The sequence below is a fragment of the Crinia signifera genome, chromosome 8 (assembly GCF_055691185.1).
Source record: "Crinia signifera chromosome 8, ASM5569118v1, whole genome shotgun sequence".
In the NCBI taxonomy this organism is placed as follows: Eukaryota; Metazoa; Chordata; class Amphibia; order Anura; family Myobatrachidae; genus Crinia; species Crinia signifera.
This window is the reverse complement of record NC_139224.1, coordinates 172,500,855-172,522,522: the sequence shown is the minus strand read 5'-3', so window position 1 is coordinate 172,522,522 and position 21,668 is coordinate 172,500,855. Positions and strand designations below refer to the sequence as shown.

At 44.1% G+C, this 21,668-nt stretch overlaps 1 protein-coding gene across 1 annotated transcript in view; it reads right to left on the bottom strand.

Moving 5' to 3' along the window:
• Positions 1–1,740: 1,740 nt before the first annotated feature.
• Positions 1,741–21,668, bottom strand: part of ST6GALNAC3 (ST6 N-acetylgalactosaminide alpha-2,6-sialyltransferase 3) — a 377,640-nt gene continuing 357,712 nt past the window's right edge. The window contains exon 4 of the mRNA XM_083157785.1: positions 1,741–2,896. Within this exon, the coding sequence (XP_083013911.1) occupies positions 2,773–2,896 (124 nt within the window). The 3' untranslated portion in view covers positions 1,741–2,772. The remainder of the gene's footprint in view (positions 2,897–21,668) is intronic.

Below are 21,668 nucleotides of genomic sequence, written 5' to 3'. Positions count from 1 at the left end.
CAGCCACAAGGAACTGTCTTGTTTACATTATTAAAAACAGCTAGCGCTGGCACACCCTTTGTTTACAATGTAAAAGTTGTTTGCTAATACATAATTTGTGGCAATGTGTGGGTGTGTGTGTGCAAAGTTCCTGGTTTTGGATGCAAGTGTTGTGCAATGGGATATTGCCTTACAGATTAAATTTTTTTTTTCTTTTTTCTTCTTTATAGCTGATTATGCCGGATTGCTTGGTGAGTTTTTTTTTTGGGGGGGGGGGGGTTGACTATACAATTGACTATGGTTGACTATACAATAAAAAATCGGGTCTTTACACTGAAAAATCGCATCGCATCGCATGCCTTAAGTAGTGGCATGCAATGAAAAAATCGGGCGCCCAGTTGATACACAGGCACCGTTACATTTGTATGTAAACACGTACAGTTGTTCATGTTCATCATTGCGTTTTTTTTGTAAGGGCAAAATTGTTTTGTTTTTTTACTTTAAAAAAAGTTTTTTTTATTATTGTTTTTTGGAGGATGGATTTATAGTTATTTCCTTTAACATTATTTGACGTGTATTTCATGTAAATAAAAATATAATTCAGCGTGGTTTTGGCTTGCATCATACTATCTAAAACATATAGAGGGAAATTTACTAAAAGGAAATTTGTAAAAAAAATAGGTGTATTTGTATCCAGAAATACACTTATTTTTGACATTTACTATCCCGAAAATACGGCAATTCGTAGTCGTATTGATGTGCTATCAATACGAATACGAATTGCCGTATTTTCGGAATAGTAAATGTCAAAAATAAGTGTATTTCTGGATACAAACACACCTATTTTTTTTTACAAATTTCCTTTAGTAAATTTCCCCCATACTGTCTAAATTTAGCAGGCCTGTGAACAATGCGTGTATACTGTATATAGCCATGCACATACATGTGCATATAAATATACACGTGTGTACTTGCGCATATATACCCTTCCATACATATGTGAATATGCGCATGCATTGTCCAGCGGCCTATAGCTACATCATATGAATGTTCAATTCAAGATTATTAATAAAGTTAATACCATTCAAAAGGTCAACAACCAATAGGAGAATAGGAGAAATATGGGTGTATATCTATTAGCTGCGCCATTGCCAATATGAGAGCACCAGCGTTCAGTAAGATGGTGCTGAAACTCCTATTGAAAGTTATGGATAGGAGGGTGGGCAGGGCAGTGCCCTATGTCTCCAGTGCCGCCAAACGGGCGGCATATGTGGAGGTGCACAGCCAGATCTGTAATCGGACTGGTACGATCATACGAGCATCCTACATTTGGAGCGCTGGTGGTCTGACCTCCGCAGGCGGCAACCCACCCTCCTAGTGCGCTTGAGGTGAAGAGTCCATCGTGGTAAGTAGCAACATGTTGCACATTGTAAATGCGAAACCTAGCCTGCAAATTTTAGCAAACGTGGTGAAAAAATAAATGGGGGTGTGTTTATGTATTTGTGTGTGTGTGTGTGTGTATGTGTTTGCGATATTTGTTATATTTGTACATATGAAAAGCAAATTAATTAACTATTTTCATTTTTTCTGTGTTTCTTTTCCTATGTTTGATGAACAATTGCGCATCACAGAGAGAGCATGGGGGAGGCGCAGAAGTACTTCCATGGTGGAGGATGCGATTGAGGAGGTGGAGTACCCTGCCCCCCAATAAACCCATTCCCCCACCCAAAACCCAACCCTTCTTTCCACAACCCCATCCCCCAATCTACCCATTCCCCCACCCAAAACCCACCCAGTTAGATTTGGGTGGGGTTTTACTTCAAAGTGAGATCTATATTGCAGTGTAAAAATAAAGCAGCCAGTATTTACCCTGCACAGAAACAAAATAACTCACCCAAATCTAATTCTCTCAGCACATTTTACATCTGACCCCCTGCAGTGCACATGGGCCCTTATTCTAGTTGAATCTTTCGGATGTGCACCGCACATCGGAACGGAAGAGAACACACGCCTACATGTTGTCCGCATTCGTTCGGACGGACTTCAACAGAAGAGGGAGTGTCTTCGGACTGCAACCACACGTCCGTGTGCGGTCGGACGTTAAAGATTTAGCACGGTCTTACTGCGTCTGAACGGACGGGAAGCTGACCGTACGCACTGAGTTGGCGTTTTTGCGCCAAGTCATGCTTCACCCACATAACACACTTATCCAATTAGCCTAACTTGTACCATATATATTAATTTTGATTGAAATCAATTACTTCCTAATTGACACTTAAACACATTACTTCCAATTGATATTAACCCTTACATCATGTTAAGTTGCATTATGTTATTGTTGCACCTTTACCTGTGTATATGTCTGCATACTATATATTAATTGCAAGGCAAATGCAAGCACAAAAAATTTACTAATTATGAATAACACATAATAAATGTAAAATACCTACAGTTGTAAACACAGTACGTGTGTAAATCATTATGCTTACTGCCCAGAGACATAACTCTGGGAGGCAATGGAGTCATCTGCCACCGGGCTTCTGCTCCCAAGGGGGCACCTCTCCTCCCCTGCAAGTTTAAATCAGTTCATTGAAAAACCTTCAATATCGCTTCTGTGGCTGACTCCCCTTCCTACCACTACACCTTCAGCAACATGTATTCATTACCCTTCACTTGCTTCCACTTTATGCAACCACACATCTCTATACAGTATCTACCTTTTGCGAGTTACATAAATATATTACACAAGATACAAAAACACTGTTAAATTAAACATGAACACACAGACAACTTCTAACTGTCATGAAAAATTAAATTTAACGAAGAAGGTCCTGCACATCTTGGGCCAACATGAGGAGGTGCTCCCTCATCCTTTGTAGTGTCCCTCGGACGCCCCCGTGGACTTGTCTCTGGTAATCTGTAGGCATGTTAAAGGGAGTTCAACATTACTATTGATATTCATGTATACATTTAATACTGTGATGCATAAAATATGTCAAAATTACTTACAGTATCAAACATCATAGATACACACAATTACATAGGGTGCTGCTTTCAACATGAAACAAACTACTATCATGGTCACACACACACACACACACACACACACACACACACACACACAGTTGTTTACCATATTAATTCTGTTGCTTATAAAAGACAATAACAATTTATGTTTAAAAAGCCCACCTAGCCCTGAACTTCTGTCAAACTTGACAAGCCTTAGCAGTCAGCAATATACTGTTAAGCAACTACCATTATAAGTACTTCCCTTTGTAAATAAATATCATGTAGACACTATGTCAATGTAATGTGGTTAAGGTGTGGCTCTCATTTCCATCATTTCCTTAATCCATACTAACCTATGTGTGATGTTGCTGCTGGTGAAGGGTAATAGCAGCAGGGATTACACATTTATATCCAACAGCCTAATGGATACATTATGGCCTTGCCTAATATTGTTATTTTCTGCCACTACCCTGTATTTTTATTGTGTATAGACACAAAACCCCTTCCTGACGAAGCTCTTGCGAAGCGTGCGCCGACCGCACTCCAGTGTGTCCCCCGATACCCCCTCTCCACTTACCAATGCATTTTGATTGATGTAATAGTTGCGCCAACGGGTCTCCGCTGTACACGGAACCCCACCTCAGCAGTTGTCTTGCATCCCTGAGGCCGTGCACGGGCACATACCTCATGCGTCCTTTGACTACAGTGTAGTACAGGGAGGCTCAAAAACTGGTCTTAGCGTGCAGAGTATAACCAGTGGCGCTGGGTGCGGAAAGTACCCCTGTCACCCGCCCGTATCACGGTTACTGCTGCTTGCCCAAGATCGGCGTAAGCAGTCAGGGTGTACATGGGTAACTGAGTCACCCAGAACCCACGCATCACGGCCTTCAAGCTCTTGGAGTCTTTGCCGAATCCCGGTTTGTCGGATAACATAAGAGTCATGGGCACTTCCGGAAAACTTCGAGTTGAAGGCGAGAATTCTCATGGATGGTCCACATACCACCATCACGTTGAGTGGAACATTTTGCGGTTCCTATATATTTTCTCACTGCGTGATGGAGGCACGAATAGTACATGGGTCCCATCCACAGCCCCTATCACATTAGGGAAGCCAGCAATTTGATGGAATGCCAATCATAGAATATTTACGGAAAATAAAAATCGGAATTGACGCCGGGTTTTATGTTTTTTTTTTAGGGTTTGCGCCTCAAATGCCAAATGCTTATTACTGCCAATGTGAGGCAGAGGCCCAATGTCTCACTCAGAAATGACCAGCAAATGGGTACCGCTGAGGCAGGACCATCTACAGCTTCAGCAGAATCATTGGGAACACAGCAGGTGGCTTCACAAGAGATTAGCCAGGCCAGCACTGCAAGGTCATCAACTAGTAAGCGTGGCAGGAGGAGGACAACAGGAGAAATTCCAAAAAAGAACAAAGCATTCCAAGAGGAGGAACTTGAAATATTGGTCCCCCGAGCACGGGATTGGATTGCGTTGACACACAAGAGGTTGACACCCACAATGAAGGAGAAGATTTGGGACGACATGACAGCGGAGATTAATGCGGTTGCACCACAAGTGCGTGAGGTGGATCGTGTTAAGAAAAGGCAAGTTAAATTTGTTTAACACAGTTAGGTAACAAATACATCAACATTTGATAGCAGTCAAATTTCTATATGGTGGAATAGTTGATTTCAGTGTAGATTCCTTTAAAGAAGCATAACACTTATCTATGAGGGTCTATATGCAAGGTGACATTTAGCAAGCAAGTGTAGTAAAACAGTTTGTTGTGGGGTCCACACAATGTCGAAAAATGCTAACTAATTCAAATCTATGAAGGAGATAACTGCATATTTGGATGTTATGACCATTGTTCAGAAATGTTATCGTTGGGTGGTTTGGACATTGCACCATTTTACGTGGGCTAAAATCATATTGTTGTTACATATACTATGTCATCTCTTCCAGTCTACTAATGTCAGAACCAAACAACATAAGTTGAGCAATAATGGTAATTGCTAGAAAGGTAGATGCTATCTAAAAAGGACATGTCTGGTTGCTATGCACAACCCACATGATTGCCATGTATCATCTTCTTCTATATAAATGAAGGAAAGGCGCAGGCGTACGTGGAAATGAAGAGCAGCACATATATCAAAGCAGTGTTTCAATTTTGACATTACACATAGCAACAGAAACTTAACCCCTTCACGACATTGCCTTTTAAGGTAATTTTTTTTTTTTTTTTCCTCCTTGTGTTCAAATAAGCGTAACTTTTTTAATTTTCCGGCTATATAGACACATGAGGGCTTTTTTTTTGCGGGACAAGTTGTACTTTCTAATGGTACCATTTACTATACCGTATAATATTCTGGGGAATCAGGAAATAATTCAATGTGGGGTAAAAAAAAAAAAAACGCAATTCCACAATTTTGCGCTGGTTACGGTTTTTTTGGAGTTCATAGTTCGTTTAAAATGATGGGTTATCTTTATTCTATGGGTCGTTACGATTCCGGTGATACCAAACTTATATAGTTTTCGTTACATTTTACCACTAAAAAAAAAAATAGAAAATGTTACGGTTTTTCGAATTTGCGTCGCGTCGCCATGTTCTGCGGCTTATAACTTTTTTATTTTTCCACCTACGGACCTGGGTGAGGGCTCATTTTTTGCGGGCTGAAGTGTACTTTTTAATTAATACCATTATGGGATATGGGCGACTTTCTGATCTCTTTTAGCTATTTTTTTTTGGGTAGGCGATGCGACCAAAAAGCGTAGTTTTGGCGTTGGGGATTATTTTCCGTTTACGCCTTTAACCGTGCGGGATAACTAATGTTATATTTTAATAGATCGGACTTTTAGGAACGCGGCGATACCAAATATGTTTGGTTTTTTTATTATTTATTTATTTTTATTTGGGAAATGGGGAAAGGGGGGTGATTTGAACTTTTAATATTTTATTATTTTTTTTTTATTTTTAAACTTTATTTTTTTTTTTTTTTTACTTTTACTACAAGGCCCCCTAGTGTACTTGACCACTAGGGGGCGCGATCGCCTGTACTAGGTTCAGCCATAGAGCTCTATGGCTGAACGTAGTGATTTTTTTCACTTCCTATTACATCCTGCCTGAGGCAGGATGTAATAGGTATGAATACACGGACAGCACAGGGGTCTACATTAGACCCCTGGCTACCATGGCAACCGATCGGCACCCTCCGATCGCGCTGCGGGGGGCCCCGATCGGCGCCGGAGGGGGGCGCCCCCCCTCCGATCAGCTATTTGAGCACTGCGGGCGCTTTGCCCGCGGTGCTTAAAGGGTTAAACGGCCGCGATCGGCGAACTCGCCGCTCGTGGCCGTGAGAGCAGGGACATGGCTGTAATATACAGCCATTACCTGCTCTCTATCAAGCCAGCTCACTCCGTGAGCTGGCTTGATTCACCCCCAACCGACATATGACGTATATATACGTCATATGTCGTGAAGGGGTTAATAAACATTTAATTAGAAAGTGATTGACACCAATTTATTTTTTGATTTCCAGTTTAGACAATGAGGTAAGGCAATAGATAGAATTGAAGTGTAATGATGAGCATGTTTAAATGGGTTGCCTGGCTATATGCAATGTCACCGGACCGTTCGCATGTAGCGATGCAAGTGGGGGCGTGGGACTCGGGTCGCGCCCATGTGAACACCCAGCGTTTCATGGGAATGCAGGCATGTGGGGGGTGGGTGGGTGGCTGACGTTAGCCGCCTGCCATGTCTTCAGATGGAAGCCCCCAAATATAAGTCCGTCTCCACTGACTTATATTTGCGTGCCCTGGAGAAATCATTCGATGGTCCGCGAGCATCGGGCAAGGGATGTGTCTTCATGGCCTGGCATAACGTGCAATGGGGGCCCTGCCTGGATTAACGGGGACCCTGCCTGGTATAACGGGGGCTCTGCCTGGCGTAATAGGGCGTTCTGCATGGTGTAACATGTAGTGGGGGCTCTGCCTGGCATAATGTGTAGTTTGGTGCTGTCTGGCATAACTTGTAATGGGGGCTCTGCCTGCCGTAACGTTTAATGGGGCTCTTCCTGATGTAACATGTAATGGGGGCTCTGCCTGTCATAATGTGTAATAGTGCTCTGTCTGGCGTAACTTATAGGGGGGGGCTCTGCCCGGCATAATATCTAATGGGGGCTTTGTCCATCATAATGTGTGTAACAGGGGCTTTGACTAGTGTAATGTGTATAAGGGGCTGTGCCTGGCTTAACGTGTAACAGGGCCCTGTCTAGTGTAATATGTGTAATGAGGGCTCTGCTTAACATAATATGTATAAGGGGCTCTACCTGGCGCAGTGTATTTAAGGGGCTCTAGGGGGATGCTCTAACATCCGCACCCCAGCTCCGCCCCCTATCGCCGCAGTTCGCATTCATAATTATCGCATATGCACTAACATATGCGATAATTATGGCAAAGGACAGCTCTTGTGTTAAGAGGTGAGAGGGGGCAATGCGGGGCGGCGTTGGTCCGTGCAGGGCGGCGATGGGTCGGTACAGGGTGGCGGAGGGTTGCGGTAGAAGCCCATAGGCTTCTATGGGGCATCGCCAGATTTTTCTGGCGATGCCCCCCCCCAGTGGGGGATGCTTACAGCATCCCAAAATGCGGTAAAAACCCAGATAATGGGGTTTTTACCGCATTTTTAGCTTAGAGAATCTCCCCCCTTACCTGATGCTCACAGTCATCCCATCCTGTTGGGTTTCTCCATTGCAGGATTCAAGTACCCCCAACAGGACATGTTTTCAAAATGCACTGTATGTCTCTGGAAGATGTGTATAGTTAAGAAAATCCAGAAAACATGACCTGTTAGCAATACTTGAGAACTGGAGTTAGGAACCACTGCTCTACTGCAACCCACAGTTCTATCCCTAGACTCTCCTCCAATTCTGAAGTTTTTACAGAGCATCAACAATCTCCATTTACCCCCCGTTTGCCAAACGATTCCCAGATTTGCATTCAGGAGAATATGGCTTAAATCCTAGACGTGGTTTGCAGTAGCAATCATCACATTGTGAGGCTGAACGTCAGCACTAAAAAGCCTCGTAAAATGTTTGTTAAAATCTTTGGCTTTCGCAGAAAGCATTTATTCCAATCCATTTCAAATAGGTTTAAAATTGTTATTTGTTTTAGAAAAAAAAGGCGCTTTGTACGCCAGGCACAGACGGCAAGAGAAATATCCTCTGCTACAATGCAAGCAGGATACACCCGGCATGGGCAGGTCATTGTAAGCTCAGTATAGCAATTATACATACCTTTATTATTCCCTGACCGAAGCCATGTTCCGCCTCTATTCCCCCAATGGGGCCACAGGTGGATCTATCATTTTTTGTTTATTTTGGTATTAGAATTATAATTATCACCCTTTCTTTATAAAGCACCTACATACTGTGTAGCAATGTACATTGAGGGCATCGCAATACCAATAAACCACATTAAACACATAGGGGGTGATTTACTAAGATGGGAATTCTACTTCACATGGGCAACCAATCAGATCCTGTCTACTATCTTCTAGAGGGTGCGAAATAAATAAGAAGTATATTCTGATTGGTTGCCCATGCCAACATCACATGTGAAGTAGAATTCCCATTTTAGTAAATTCCCCCATAGTATTGAATGCATTTGTATATATTTATTATCATGTATTCACAATATAAAATTTTAAGATAACAAAATAATGATCGTTTTGCAAATAGATGAAATTCTAAAAGTAGGAGATAACTGGAATAATAACAATATATAGCTACAACTATAAATATAATGCGTTAAGATAACATCACTTTGGGGCAAGTTCACAAAATACAGACCAAAGGGATAGTATTATGTCATTCATTTTGGCCCCCTTCAGCAGGGTCCCAGTATTTACAATGAGAGGGAACCTCTTCTAGCCGGGCAGTTCCTGTTTGGGTGGTTATGCTGCTTTCGACCGCAAAACTGGCTTTGACCAGGTATTTTAAAACGTTTCTAAAAACGGGTCTGCCGGCTAAAACCCCTTTCACACCGCATGTCTTTACACAGTATTTCAGTGCAGTTTTTGTCCTTAAACGGTATTTCAGAGCAGTTTTTGTCCTTAAACGGTATTTCAGTGCAGTTTTTGTTCTTTCACAGCACTGAACCCGTTTTAACCCATAGAAAACAGTGGATGAAAAAAAACCAGGTCTGAAACGGGTAGGACCCTGCTTTATTACCGTATAGAAATACCAGTTCAATAGAACCGGCAAATTGACTCCGCACCTTTCAGACTGCACAAATTACCGTTTTAAAACGGTAAAAAAACGGCAAAATAACGGGTAAAAAGTGCGGTCTGAAAGGGGCATTACAGTACTGTATATCACTAGTCCAGCTCAGGCACTGAGAGGTTATTACAAACGCTGGCCAGCAGGGGGCCTCACAATCTGTATGCACCTGGAAACTGCTGAATTGAGTAACTGACAGATATTGCAGATGACAGACTGTTCTGGTTTGGGGCAGACCTCCTCACACCTTAATGTGACTGTGTAGACTTGTATAGGTCAGTGAGTCTGATCTCTAAATGCACATAAATAATTAGCTGCGTACATAATAAGCTGCACCTTTTGTTGTTATTTGGATACGTGTCATAATACCGCAAAATAATAACCTTCATTTATAAACCTCTTAGGAGGCAAGCATGCGTCGATAACAAACTTTAGAAAGCACAGACACAGAAATATTATTAATAAAGGGAGTGCCACCTGATTTTTGTGAGCCTCCCTGCCAAGCCCAGATACGCCAGATCTGGGTGTGGCACTAGTGTTACGCAGAACAGCGAATGAATGTTCTATCCTGTCAAATTAGGGGCAGCTGGGAGGTACGCTGTGCGCTGATATAGGGCCAGTATACAGATAGAGGGTCATATGCACTAAGCATCAGGAATTGATAAACAACCAACCAATAAGCTCCTAACTGCCATGTCACAGGCCGTGTGTGAAAAATGTCTGTAGTGTGGTTCGTTACTACTAACGAGGGGCTTGACTATAATACCACAGGTTTCACACTCGCACAATCTTGCATACTCCAGAATTGAATGCATGCATCTCCGGGGACAAATGTCTGACTGGTGGGCGCCTCTATGCTGTAGTCCCGCGTACAGCAAGTGGAAGGCCGAAAATGGCGCATTTGGCGCCTGATACTGGCCGAACCCTTTCAACTGGAAACCGACCATTTTCTCATACAATACATTCTGCAATTGGGATTCATCTTACCTCCGTACTAGACGAAGATTGTCTCGTTTGTTCTGCAGACTGACAGGAATTTGTGGCCTAGATTCCGGAGATTTAATTTAGTAAAAATAATTCGACTTTTCCTTTTCTTTTTTTTCTGGTTCTTGCCAGAGAGCATCAAAGGAGAAGATAATGAAATACTCCCAGGGACCACTTACGGAGCCGGCTCTCCAGATGTGACCACTGGCTTGCAGTGGACCCTGGCAGAAGTCTGCGCTTCAATTACATCAGCTTAAGAAATTGGATCCTTTATGTCAATTACTTTGTAAAGCCCAGGGCCAGGGTCCTGGTAGTGAGTGATTCACAGTCAGTGCATCATGTTCTGAGATTGCATCAATGATGGCAGCTCTCAGATATGGCAGCGCTGGTGCTGGATGTGTACTGCAGAGGAGTACGATGCAGGAGAGGGAGCCCCTAAAATAGGCCCAATATCCGAGGGTGGTTCCTTTAGAGGGCGAGCTCAAGGCGCCGAAAACATTGAAGGGTGCCGTGCAGGTGGGCAAATAATCAATATGTTATTTGTTCTTTGGGAGCAATCATTGAATCAAGGAGGTACTTTTACTAAAGCTTCTAAAAATTAAAACAGGTGAGGTTGCCAATAGCAACCGACCGTTTTGTCTACTATTCCCTAGGATGAAATAGAGAAATGAGAGACATATCTGATTTGTTGTTATGGAAAACATCACCCAATTTTTAAAAGCTTTAGTAAGTTTACCCCTAGGTGTCTCTTATTTTTTTTCTCTAGGACAATATAAATATGTGTTTTTTTTTTATTGTGGGAGCGAATGTGTGCTTTTTTTTATCCTGTGGGGATACTTTGTGTGTGTGTTTTTTCCCCCATGAGGGGGTTGTTGTGTTCCCCCCCCCCGGCTGGTTACAATGTGTAACGATTAAAGGGATATTATTATTATTATTATTATTATTATAATTTTATTTATAAGGCGCCACAAGTGTTTCGCAGCGCCGTACAAAGGAACAATACAGGGAGACAAAACTTGGCATAACATTGAATAAATAACAAAAATACAGTACAAATAAAGAGCACCACAGTACAATACACATTACAGCTTAAATGTAAGTAGTGAGGACCCAATCAACATACAACTAGAGGCTTGAGGCCAATGATGGAGATGAGTATGCAGACGAAGATGGTCACTGAGTGTTGGAGTATAGGAGAGCTGTGAGTGAAATGTGAAGAGAAGTGGGCTTTGACAACAGGAGGGAAGAGGGCGAGAGGGCAAACCTAATATAATAATATAAATAAACTGCAGTGTTGTTCTACATACCCAAAGTCAGACTGGGGCACAAAGGGCCCAAAAGGAGAATGTAGAGTTGGGGACCCATGCCAGACAGAAGTTTATGATCCCACCAGGGCCTGATTGGGTTCTAGGCTAATACACAAGTGGCTGTCCCCCCATACGGTAATGACCATTTTTCTTACCAACGTGCTCATTGCCAGGGGTTTCATGCTTGTTGCCAGGGGTTACATGCCAGGGGTTACATGCTCGTTGTCAGAGGGATACTGCTCAGATCACACCAGCGCTCTGCACTTCCAGGTGCTTCCTTCCCCTGACAGACACTAGAGGTCTAGTCGGACCTCTAGTGTCTTTCTTCTAGAAGGCGGCTGCCATTTTTGGCGTGCCCGCCAGGAATCTCTCCTGTTCTCCTCTTGGCCAGTCTGTCCTGTGCCATTACAGGTTTAAAAACACGTCACTTTAGAGTGAGTTGGGTACGCCCATCACTTTATGGAACCTTGAGTCTATATATTTATTATTATTTTTTCACGTATCCACCTAACCACTCGTTTATCCTATCTCCCATTTTATGTGCATCACAATACGGAGCACCTTATTATTAACAGAAAAGACGCCACACACAAGAACTACAAAATAATTTTTCTTTATTTTCTTTATTATAAGCATTTATTGTTATTCATTGAATTATTAAGCTACGCGCCTCCTGAACAGTCTCTTCCAAAACCTTTTGTCCTAGACTACCATCCAAGGTGTTGGTGACACCTACGAAGACTCACTTCTGAAGCTGCATTGCGACACTGGAAGCTGTTGTTCGCTCTTTTCCATTTCCAAAAACAGATAACGAATTTCAGTACAAGACAGTTTAGGACAAGTACATGGTAAATATGGATAGTTGCATCAGGGGACAGGACACTGAAGCAATCATCAGGGTGGCATAAGTTTATATATTCTAAGAAAGGCACATGAGGAGAGAGGGTAATGTCCTGTCCGGGGGGGTGTCCTGTCCAGGGGTGTCCTGTCCAGGGGATGGCTTCCTGTGACAGCTGTCCGGGGGTGTCCTGTCCGGGGGGACTGCCTGTGACAGCCTCCCTGTATGGTCCAGGCATGTAGCAAAAACCGGACGGTCCGGACCACACAGGGAGGTTGTAATCTCCCCTCCTCCTCTCCCTGGTGAAACCTATCACAGGCATCCCCCCCGGACAAGACACCCCCGGGAATGCAGAGTTTGATCCAGGGTCTTGTCCGGGTCTGGTTTTTCCTTAGTCCCGTGATCCTGTTCATGAGCGTCCATAGGTGTGATTCAGAGGATCCCTCTACAAAAGCGCCATACACATCCCATTCTATCCTCGCTTAGAAGCATCCCGATAATTCCCGATGATTTTAAACATGCCTGGGTGATTAGTGATACATACAGTATATTATCTGTTTTGCTATTGGAGTCGTTCAGAGCACGCCAGGACGCTCTTCAAGGAAATCCGCACACTACGCACAAGGTGACGTCCGGTCATTTGTCATCTTGCGGTTCAACTTGACAATCAAATTAGAGGCACAATGAAGGAAGACTAAGAGGAAATTATCTGCGGCTGCAGGTCTCCCGCCATAGACCCCTAAGCGATATTCATGCATTTACAAGCACTGCCTCTCGCTGCCATTCTCCGCTGGTTGCCAAGCACAGCGGCATCCCCAGGGATCCATTCTGTTACGTTATATAGAAGTACCGTAGTTATGGTACCGGGAAATGACTTGTTATGTAATGCCGGCTTTGTACAATGGCTGGCCAAATGCTTTGCATCTCTAACCTTCAGGAGAGTGCACTGCGGTCAGTGGTATCGCACCTGCCTAGCGGGAGCTGTTCCAGTTCCATGCAGAGTCGCCCCTATCAGGATATCTGTAGCATCAAGACATGGCTGAGTTTTAAATATATATATATATATATATATATATATATATATATATATATATATATATATATATATATATATATATGGAACAAACATGAACCTCTGCGCCAAGTGCATTTCAGACAAGTCTCCAGTTGGAAAATTCCCTAGTATAGCAACAAAGGGAATACCAGCACCAAAGTCAATTTTCAACCTGCAGCTGCTTCTCTCTAAGGGGTGAAGTCTCTGGAATCCACAGAGAAGATAGATCTAGAAAAGGGCAGAGAGAAGGCGCTTCATGGTGCAATATCACTTCTAAAAAGTTTAACCCCTTCCCGACATTTGACGTACATTTACGTCATGGCCGGGATGTACTTCCCGACACATGGCATAAATGTACGTCATGACTTTAAACTGTCACTGCGTCTCGAGACGCAGTGACAGAGGGACGATGTCTGCTGTCCCTGACAGCAGACATGTCCCTGCATGCCCAGGGGGGGCTGCGATGCCGCCCCCCCGTCGGCGATCGCTGTGATTGGCTGTTCAGTGTGAACAGCCATTCACAGCGTTTTCCTGTGTTACCAGCGAATCAGACGCTCGGTAACACAGGTGTCACTCACCGCCGGGCGTCAGGGGGCATGAGGGGGTCATCGGTGACGATGACACCTCACCCCACCCTCACCCCACCTGCCCCCAAGGCTGTGATTGGTCCGTGGGACCCACGGACCAATCACAGCCAAGGCGCGACATTTAAACTAACGGTGACTGCGCTGCAGACGCCATTCCGGTCTGGAATAGCGTGCAGAACGGTCACCGTGCCTGTCTGCCGTGATACCGACCTGATCCTTGCCTAATACTTACCTGATCCTTGCAAATACCTTACCTGATCACCTGATCACTGCTTGTAGCGTGCTGGACGCTTCCTGGATCTGACTTCTTGGGACTTCCTGCTGCTGCTGCAGTGTGATAGAGAGATAGAGAGATAGAGAGAGAGATAGAGAGAGATAGAGAGAGATAGAGAGATAGTGACAGAGAGAGCTATATTTTGTGTCTGCTACCCCCCCTTTTTGGGGGTGCAGGGGTTTAAATAACTGTCAGTGCTGCTGCTGCAGTGTCATACAGTGATAGATAGTGATAGATAGTGATAGATAGTGATAGATAGTGAGAGGTAGAGAGATAGAGAGATTTGTGTCTGCTACCCCCCCTTTTTGGGGGTGCAGGGGTTTAATTTTATATATATAACTGTCAGTGCTGCTGCTGCAGTGTCATAGAGTGATAGATAGTGATAGATAGTGAGAGATAGAGAGATAGAGAGAGATAGTGACAGAGAGTGATAGAGAGTGTATATTTTGTGTCTGCTACCCCCCCTTTTTGGGGGTGCAGGTTTTTTTTTATACATATAACTGTCAACTGTCAATAACTGCTGCTGCTGCAGTGTCCTAGAGTGATAGATAGTGAGAGATAGTGAGAGATAGAGAGATAGAGAGAGATAGTGACAGAGAGTGATAGAGAGTGTATATTTTGTGTCTGCTACCCCCCCTTTTGTGCTGATCAGTATAACTGTGCTGATCAGCAACTTTTTGGGGGCGCAGGGTTTTTTTTTTTTATATATATACCTGTCAGTTGCTGCCAGTTGCACTGTCAGTTGCACCAAAGGTTGTGCACCTGCTGCCCCTCACTGGTAATCAGTGTCGCATCACTGATCACCTTTTTTGTTTTTGTGTGGTCTTTATTTAATTTTTTTTTTACACACACTGATTTTGTGGGTGTCCTGTGGCCACTGTGCGCTGATCAGTGACGTACATCACTGATCAGCTTTTTCGGCACAGGGTTGATCTATTTTTTTTTTTTTTTGATCAAATTCCTGTTGCCTTTGAGCGCTGTTCAGTGACGGACGTTACTGACCAACATCTGTGCTCAATTTTTGGCGCAGGACCTTTTTTTTTGTTTTTTTAACCCCTTCAATTTTTTTTTTTTAACCCCTTCAATTTTTATTTTTTTTAACCCCTTCAATTTTTTTTTTTTTGTATAAAGTATTTTTTTTTTCTGCACTACATACACACTACACACTACATACCCCCCGGGTTGAAATAAAGTTTGTACCCCCCCCTACACTATACACGTGTTGAAACATTTCACTACCAGTAACACAAAAATAAAAATGGCATCCCAAATGTCATCCCAAATGTCATCCCAAATGTCATCCCAGTCATCCAGAAGAATGTATTCAGTGGAGGAGGCATATGCCATGCTTGCCTCTGACTCTGACACAGCCAGTGATGCAAGCGGGGAATTTGAAGGATTCGTCTTAAGCTCCTCTTCCTCCTCTGGTGATGAGGGACCCCCTCAAAGACGCCCCCGTAGAGCAGCTGAGACCCCCCCCCCAATAATTGATCTCGTATGGACCCCACCACCAGACAATTTTGAGCCCCAGGTTCCTGAGTTTTTGGCCATGCCAGGAATCCAATTTGATTCCACAGGTCTCAGAGAAATTGACTTTTTCAAATTATTTTTCTCTGATGATTTTATAAATTTAATGGTGGACCAAACTAATTTATATGCCCAGCAGTTTATTGCTCAAAACCCCACGTCATCATTTGCTAGGTGGACCCCTGTAGATGCAGTAGAGATGATGACGTTTTGGGGTCTGGTGTTTCATATGGGCATAGTAAAAAAGCCAGAAATTAGGCAATATTGGAGTACAGATGTTCTGTACAGCACCCCATTTTACCGTATGGCCATGACCCGGACTCGTTTTGAGACAATTCTTAAATTTATACATTACACCGATAATGCACAGTGCCCACCCAGAGATGATCCCACCTTTGACCGGCTATTCAAAGTCAGGCCGGTCATTGATCATTTCAGTGCCAAATTTGCAGAGATGTACATCCCTGAAAAATTTATTTGCATTGACGAGTCCCTTATACATTTTAAAGGAAGGGTTAAATTCCGCCAGTACCTTCCCAGTAAGAGGGCAAGGTATGGCATAAAAATGTATAAGCTGTGTGAAAGCACCTCAGGGTACACCCACATGTTTAGGGTATATGAAGGGAAGGATTCAAGAATTGAACCGCCAGAATGCCCCACCTCCCTCGTAGGTGTTAGTGGAAAAATTGTCTGGGATTTAGTGCACCCCTTCCTGGATAAAGGTTATCACCTCTATGTGGATAACTTTTACACTAGCATCCCCCTGTTTAAGGCCCTTGGTTCAAGAGGTACAGCAGCTTGCGGTACTGTGCGCAAGAACCAAAGAGGCCTCCCAAAAACGCACATTGCCCAAGTAATGAGAAGGGGTGAAAGCAGGGGAATATGCACCGAAAATATGTTGTTGGTCAAATATAAGGACAAGAGGGATGTCCTTATACTGACAACAATTCATGGAGACAGTACCACCTCCATCCCTGTACGAGGTACCACTACCCACACCTCAAAACCTAATTGTATCCTGGATTACAATAGGTACATGGGCGGAGTGGATCTTTCAGATCAGGTACTGAAGCCGTACAGTGCCCTGCGGAAAACAAAAATCTGGTACAAGAAGGTGGCCGTGTATATCATCCAGATGGCACTGTATAACGCTTACGTGCTATTCCGTTCTACCGGCCAGAGGGGGACATTTATGCACTTTCAAGAGGAAGTCATAAAGGGCCTAATATTTGGGAACCAGCAGGCAGAGGGCCCCAGTACTTCTAGTACTGGCCCCCGTATTGTACCAGGGCAGCATTTTCCTGATGAAATCCCCTCCACTGGAAAAAAGGGCAGGACACAAAAAAGGTGCAAAGTTTGCTATAAAAAGGGAATAAGAAAGCAAACTATTTTCCAGTGTGACACTTGCCCCGACAAACCCGGCCTATGTATAAAGGAGTGTTTTAAAATATACCACACATCTATGGATTATTAGGTTCATAATTTCACCGTGCTTCGGGGGTCTTGCTAATGCCACATAGCACCCACCATTCATTCCACCAGAATCTGAGCCGCAAAATCCAAAAATCACTCCTTCCCTTCTGAGTCCTGCCATGCACCCAACTGATATTTTTTGGTCACATGTGAGGCATTGCCGTACTCGGGAGAAATTGGGGCACAGATTTTGGGGTGCTTTGTCTCCTTCATTCCTTCTGAAAATGAAAAATTTTGAGCCAGAACTGCATTTTTGTGTAAAAAATGTAATTTTTCATTTTCACTGCCCACTTGTATCAAAATTGGTGAAACCCCTGGGGGTTTGAAATGTACACTATACCCCTAGATGAATTCCCTGAGGGGTGTAGTTTGCAAAATGGGGTCACTTGTGGGGGGGTTCCACTGTATTGGTGCTTTGGGGGTCTTGCTAATGCGACATAGCACCCACCATCATTCCACCAGAATTTGTGCTGCAAAATCCAAATATCACTCCTTCCCTTCTGAGTCCTGCCACTTTTTGGTCACACATGAGGCATTGCCGTACTCGGGAGAAATTGGGGCACAGATTTTGGGGTGCTTTGTCTCCTTCATTCCTTCTGAAAATGAAAAATTTTGAGCCAGAACTGCATTTTTGTGTAAAAAAATGTAATTTTTCATTTTCACTGCCCACTTGTATCAAAATTGGTGAAACCCCTGGGGGTTTGAAATGTACACTATACCCCTAGATGAATTCCCTGAGGGGTGTACTTTGCAAAATGGGGTGACTTGTGGGGGGGTTCCACTGTATTGGTGCAACATAGCACCCACCATTCATTCCACCAAAATCTGAGCTGCAAAATCCAAAAATCACTCCTTCCCTTCTGAGTCCTGCCATTGACCCAACTGGTATTTTTTGGTCACATGTGAGGCATTGCCGTACTCGGGAGAAATTGGGGCACAGATTTTGGGGTGCTTTTTCTCCTTCATACCTTCTGAAAATGAAAAATTTTGAGCCAGAACTGCATTTTTGTGTAAAAAAATGTAATTTTTCATTTTCACTGAACACTTGTATCAAAATTGGTGAAACCCCTGGGGGTTTGAAATGTACACTATACCCCTAGATGAATTCCCTGAGGGGTGTACTTTGCAAAATGGGGTGACATGTGGGGGGGTTCCACTGTATTGGTGCTTGGGGGGTCTTGCTAATGCGACATAGCACCCACCAAAATTCCACCAGAATCTGAGCTGCAAAATCCAAAAATCACTCCTTCCCTTCTGAGTCCTGCCATGCACCCAAATGGTATTTTTTGGTCACATGTGAGGCATTGCCGTACTTGGGAGAAATTGGGGCACAGATTTTGGGGTGCTTTGTCTCCTTCATACCTTCTGAAAATGAAAAATTTTGAGCCAGAACTGCATTTTTGTGTAAAAAAATGTAATTTTTCATTTGCACAGCCCAGTTGTATCAAAATTGGTGAAACCCCTGGGGGTTTGAAATGTACACTATACCCCTAGATGAATTCCCTAAGGGGTGTAGTTTGCAAAATGGGGTCACTTGTGGGGGGGTTCCACTGTATTGGTGCTTGGGGGGTCTTGCTAATGCGACATAGCACCACCCAAAATTCCACCAGAATCTGAGCTGCAAAATCCAAAAATCACTCCTTCCCTTCTGAGTCCTGCCATGCACCCAACTGGTATTTTTTGGTCACATGTGAGGCATTGCCGTACTCGGGAGAAATTGGGGCACAGATTTTGGGGTGCTTTTTCTCCTTCATACCTTCTGAAAATAAAAAATTTTGAGCCAGAACTGCATTTTTGTGTAAAAAAATGTAATTTTTCATTTGCACAGCCCAGTTGTATCAAAATTGGTGAAACCCCTGGGGGTTTGAAATGTACACTATACCCCTAGATGAATTCCCTAAGGGGTGTAGTTTGCAAAATGGGGTCACTTGTGGGGGGGTTCCACTGTATTGGTGCTTGGGGGGTCTTGCTAATGCGACATAGCACCCACCAAAATTCCACCAGAATTTGAGCTGCAAAATCCAAAAATCACTCCTTCCCTTCTGAGTCCTGCCATGCACCCAAATGGTATTTTTTGGTCACATGTGTGGCATTGCCGTACTCGGGAGAAATTGGGGCACAGATTTTGGGGTGCTTTGTCTCCTTCATACCTTCTGAAAATGAAAAATTTTGAGCCAGAACTGCATTTTTGTGTAAAAAAATGTATTTTTTCATTTTCACTGCCCACTTGTATCAAAATTGGTGAAACCCCTGGGGGTTTGAAATGTACACTATACCCCTAGATGAATTCCCTGAGGGGTGTACTTTGCAAAATGGGGTGACTTGTGGGGGGGTTCCACTGTATTGGTGCAACATAGCACCCACCATTCATTCCACCAAAATCTGTGCTGCAAAATCCAAAAATCACTCCTTCCCTTCTGAGTCCTGCCATGCACCCAACTGGTATTTTTTGGTCACATGTGAGGCATTGCCGTACTCGGGAGAAATTGGGGCACAGATTTTGGGGTGCTTTTTCTCCTTCATACCTTCTGAAAATGAAAAATTTTGAGCCAGAACTGCATTTTTGTGTAAAAAAATGTATGTTTTCATTTTCACTGCCCAGTTGTATCAAAATTGGTGTAACCCCTGGGGGTTTGAAATGTACACTATACCCCTAGATGAATTCCCTGAGGGGTGTACTTTGCAAAATGGGGTGACTTGTGGGGGGGTTCCACTGTATTGGTGCTTGGGGGGTCTTGCTAATGCGACATAGCACCCACCAAAATTCCACCAGAATCTGAGCTGCAAAATCCAAAAATCACTCCTTCCCTTCTGAGTCCTGCCATGCACCCAACTGGTATTTTTTGGTCACATGTGAGGCATTGACGTACTCGGGAGAAATTGGGGCACAGATTTTGGGGTGATTTTTCTCCTTCATTCCTTGTGAAAATGAAAAATTTTGAGCCAGAACTGCATTTTTGTGTAAAAAATTTAATTTTTCATTTTCACTGCCCAGTTGTATCAAAATTGGTGAAACCCCTGGGGGTTTGAAATGTACACTATACCCCTAGATGAATTCCCTGAGGGGTGTAGTTTGCAAAATGGGGTCACTTGTGGGGGGGTTCCTAACTTTTAGCATCTTATGGTGCCTAGAAACCTACATGGTGCCTAAAAAATAATCTCATAAAAAGGAGGCTCCAAAATCAAGTAGGTGCTCCTTCTATTATGAAGCCTGTGGCAGTGGCGGAACTCCAGGAGGCAATGGAGTCATTTGCCGCCGGGCTCCTGGCCAGAAGGGGGCGCTGACTCCATTGTACTTCCCATTGCTGCTGTAAATGAGCCAGGGGGAGACACACACGGCTCGTTTATAGCAGCCCAGTGCGCACTGCGTACACGTCTCTCCTCCTGTCTGGCTGCATCTACATTACAGCGGCGTCCCAATGCTCCAGTGCATACAACCAGGGAGGCTGCTGGGGGGGCATTCCCTGTCCTAAAGTCCATATACAGCAGCAGAACCTGTTACACGCGGAGGAGAGGGGGGTTAATGTCAGCTGAAGTAGCATCACCTCACACACGTGTGGTGGGAGTGGGTGTTCGATATATCTGCGTCCTCCCCTGCCCCACAGAAGCCAGATGTGACGGAGGGGAAGGATCCCTTTCTTCCCCTAGTTTTTTCTTGTTCCCTCCTCCCTGTCAGCTGAGCCCACCTGCGTGCACGCTCCAGTCTGGTCCCCTGCGCGGCTTTCACTCCAGCCATGTCAGCCTGCAAACCAAATGCAGCAGCATGGAAGTCAGAGATCGGGAGGAGGCCGAGTCCTGCAGAAGAAGCAGGTGTATGTGCGCACATACAGTAGCACAACACACCCACGTAGGTCCCTGCTATCCCCACAGGGTGAGAGGGAAGGGGCAGCAGTGGCAGCCTTTGCACTTTTGAGTTGTATAGGGCCAGGTCCTGCCTATATATGTGGCTGGATAAGGGGATGAAGGATCCGTGGCTGTGGAGAGTGGGACTGGCTGCACTCTGCAGGGACAGGAAGAATTACAGCTGAGCTGAGGGCAGGAAGCAGTCAGAAGTTACAGCAGCTGCTGCTCTCTATTATTTACTTTACAATCGGAGCCACCACCAGCTGCTGTAGCAGTGAGATACAGTATGAAAGTTTGGCTGCATGCTGCACCGCAGGGGAGAAAGCTGCTCTCATTCAAGTAAAGCCACATAGGAACAGCAGTAGAGGACCAAACAAAAGAAATCAACAAGTGATTTTGCTACCAAGGGGTGAGCATTTAAGGTGCTGGGGGTTTATTAAGTGTGGACTTTGAAGGTGCTGATTGAGGGAGGTTAGTGAAAAATGGACATTAAAGGTGGTGGGGGGATAGTGAAG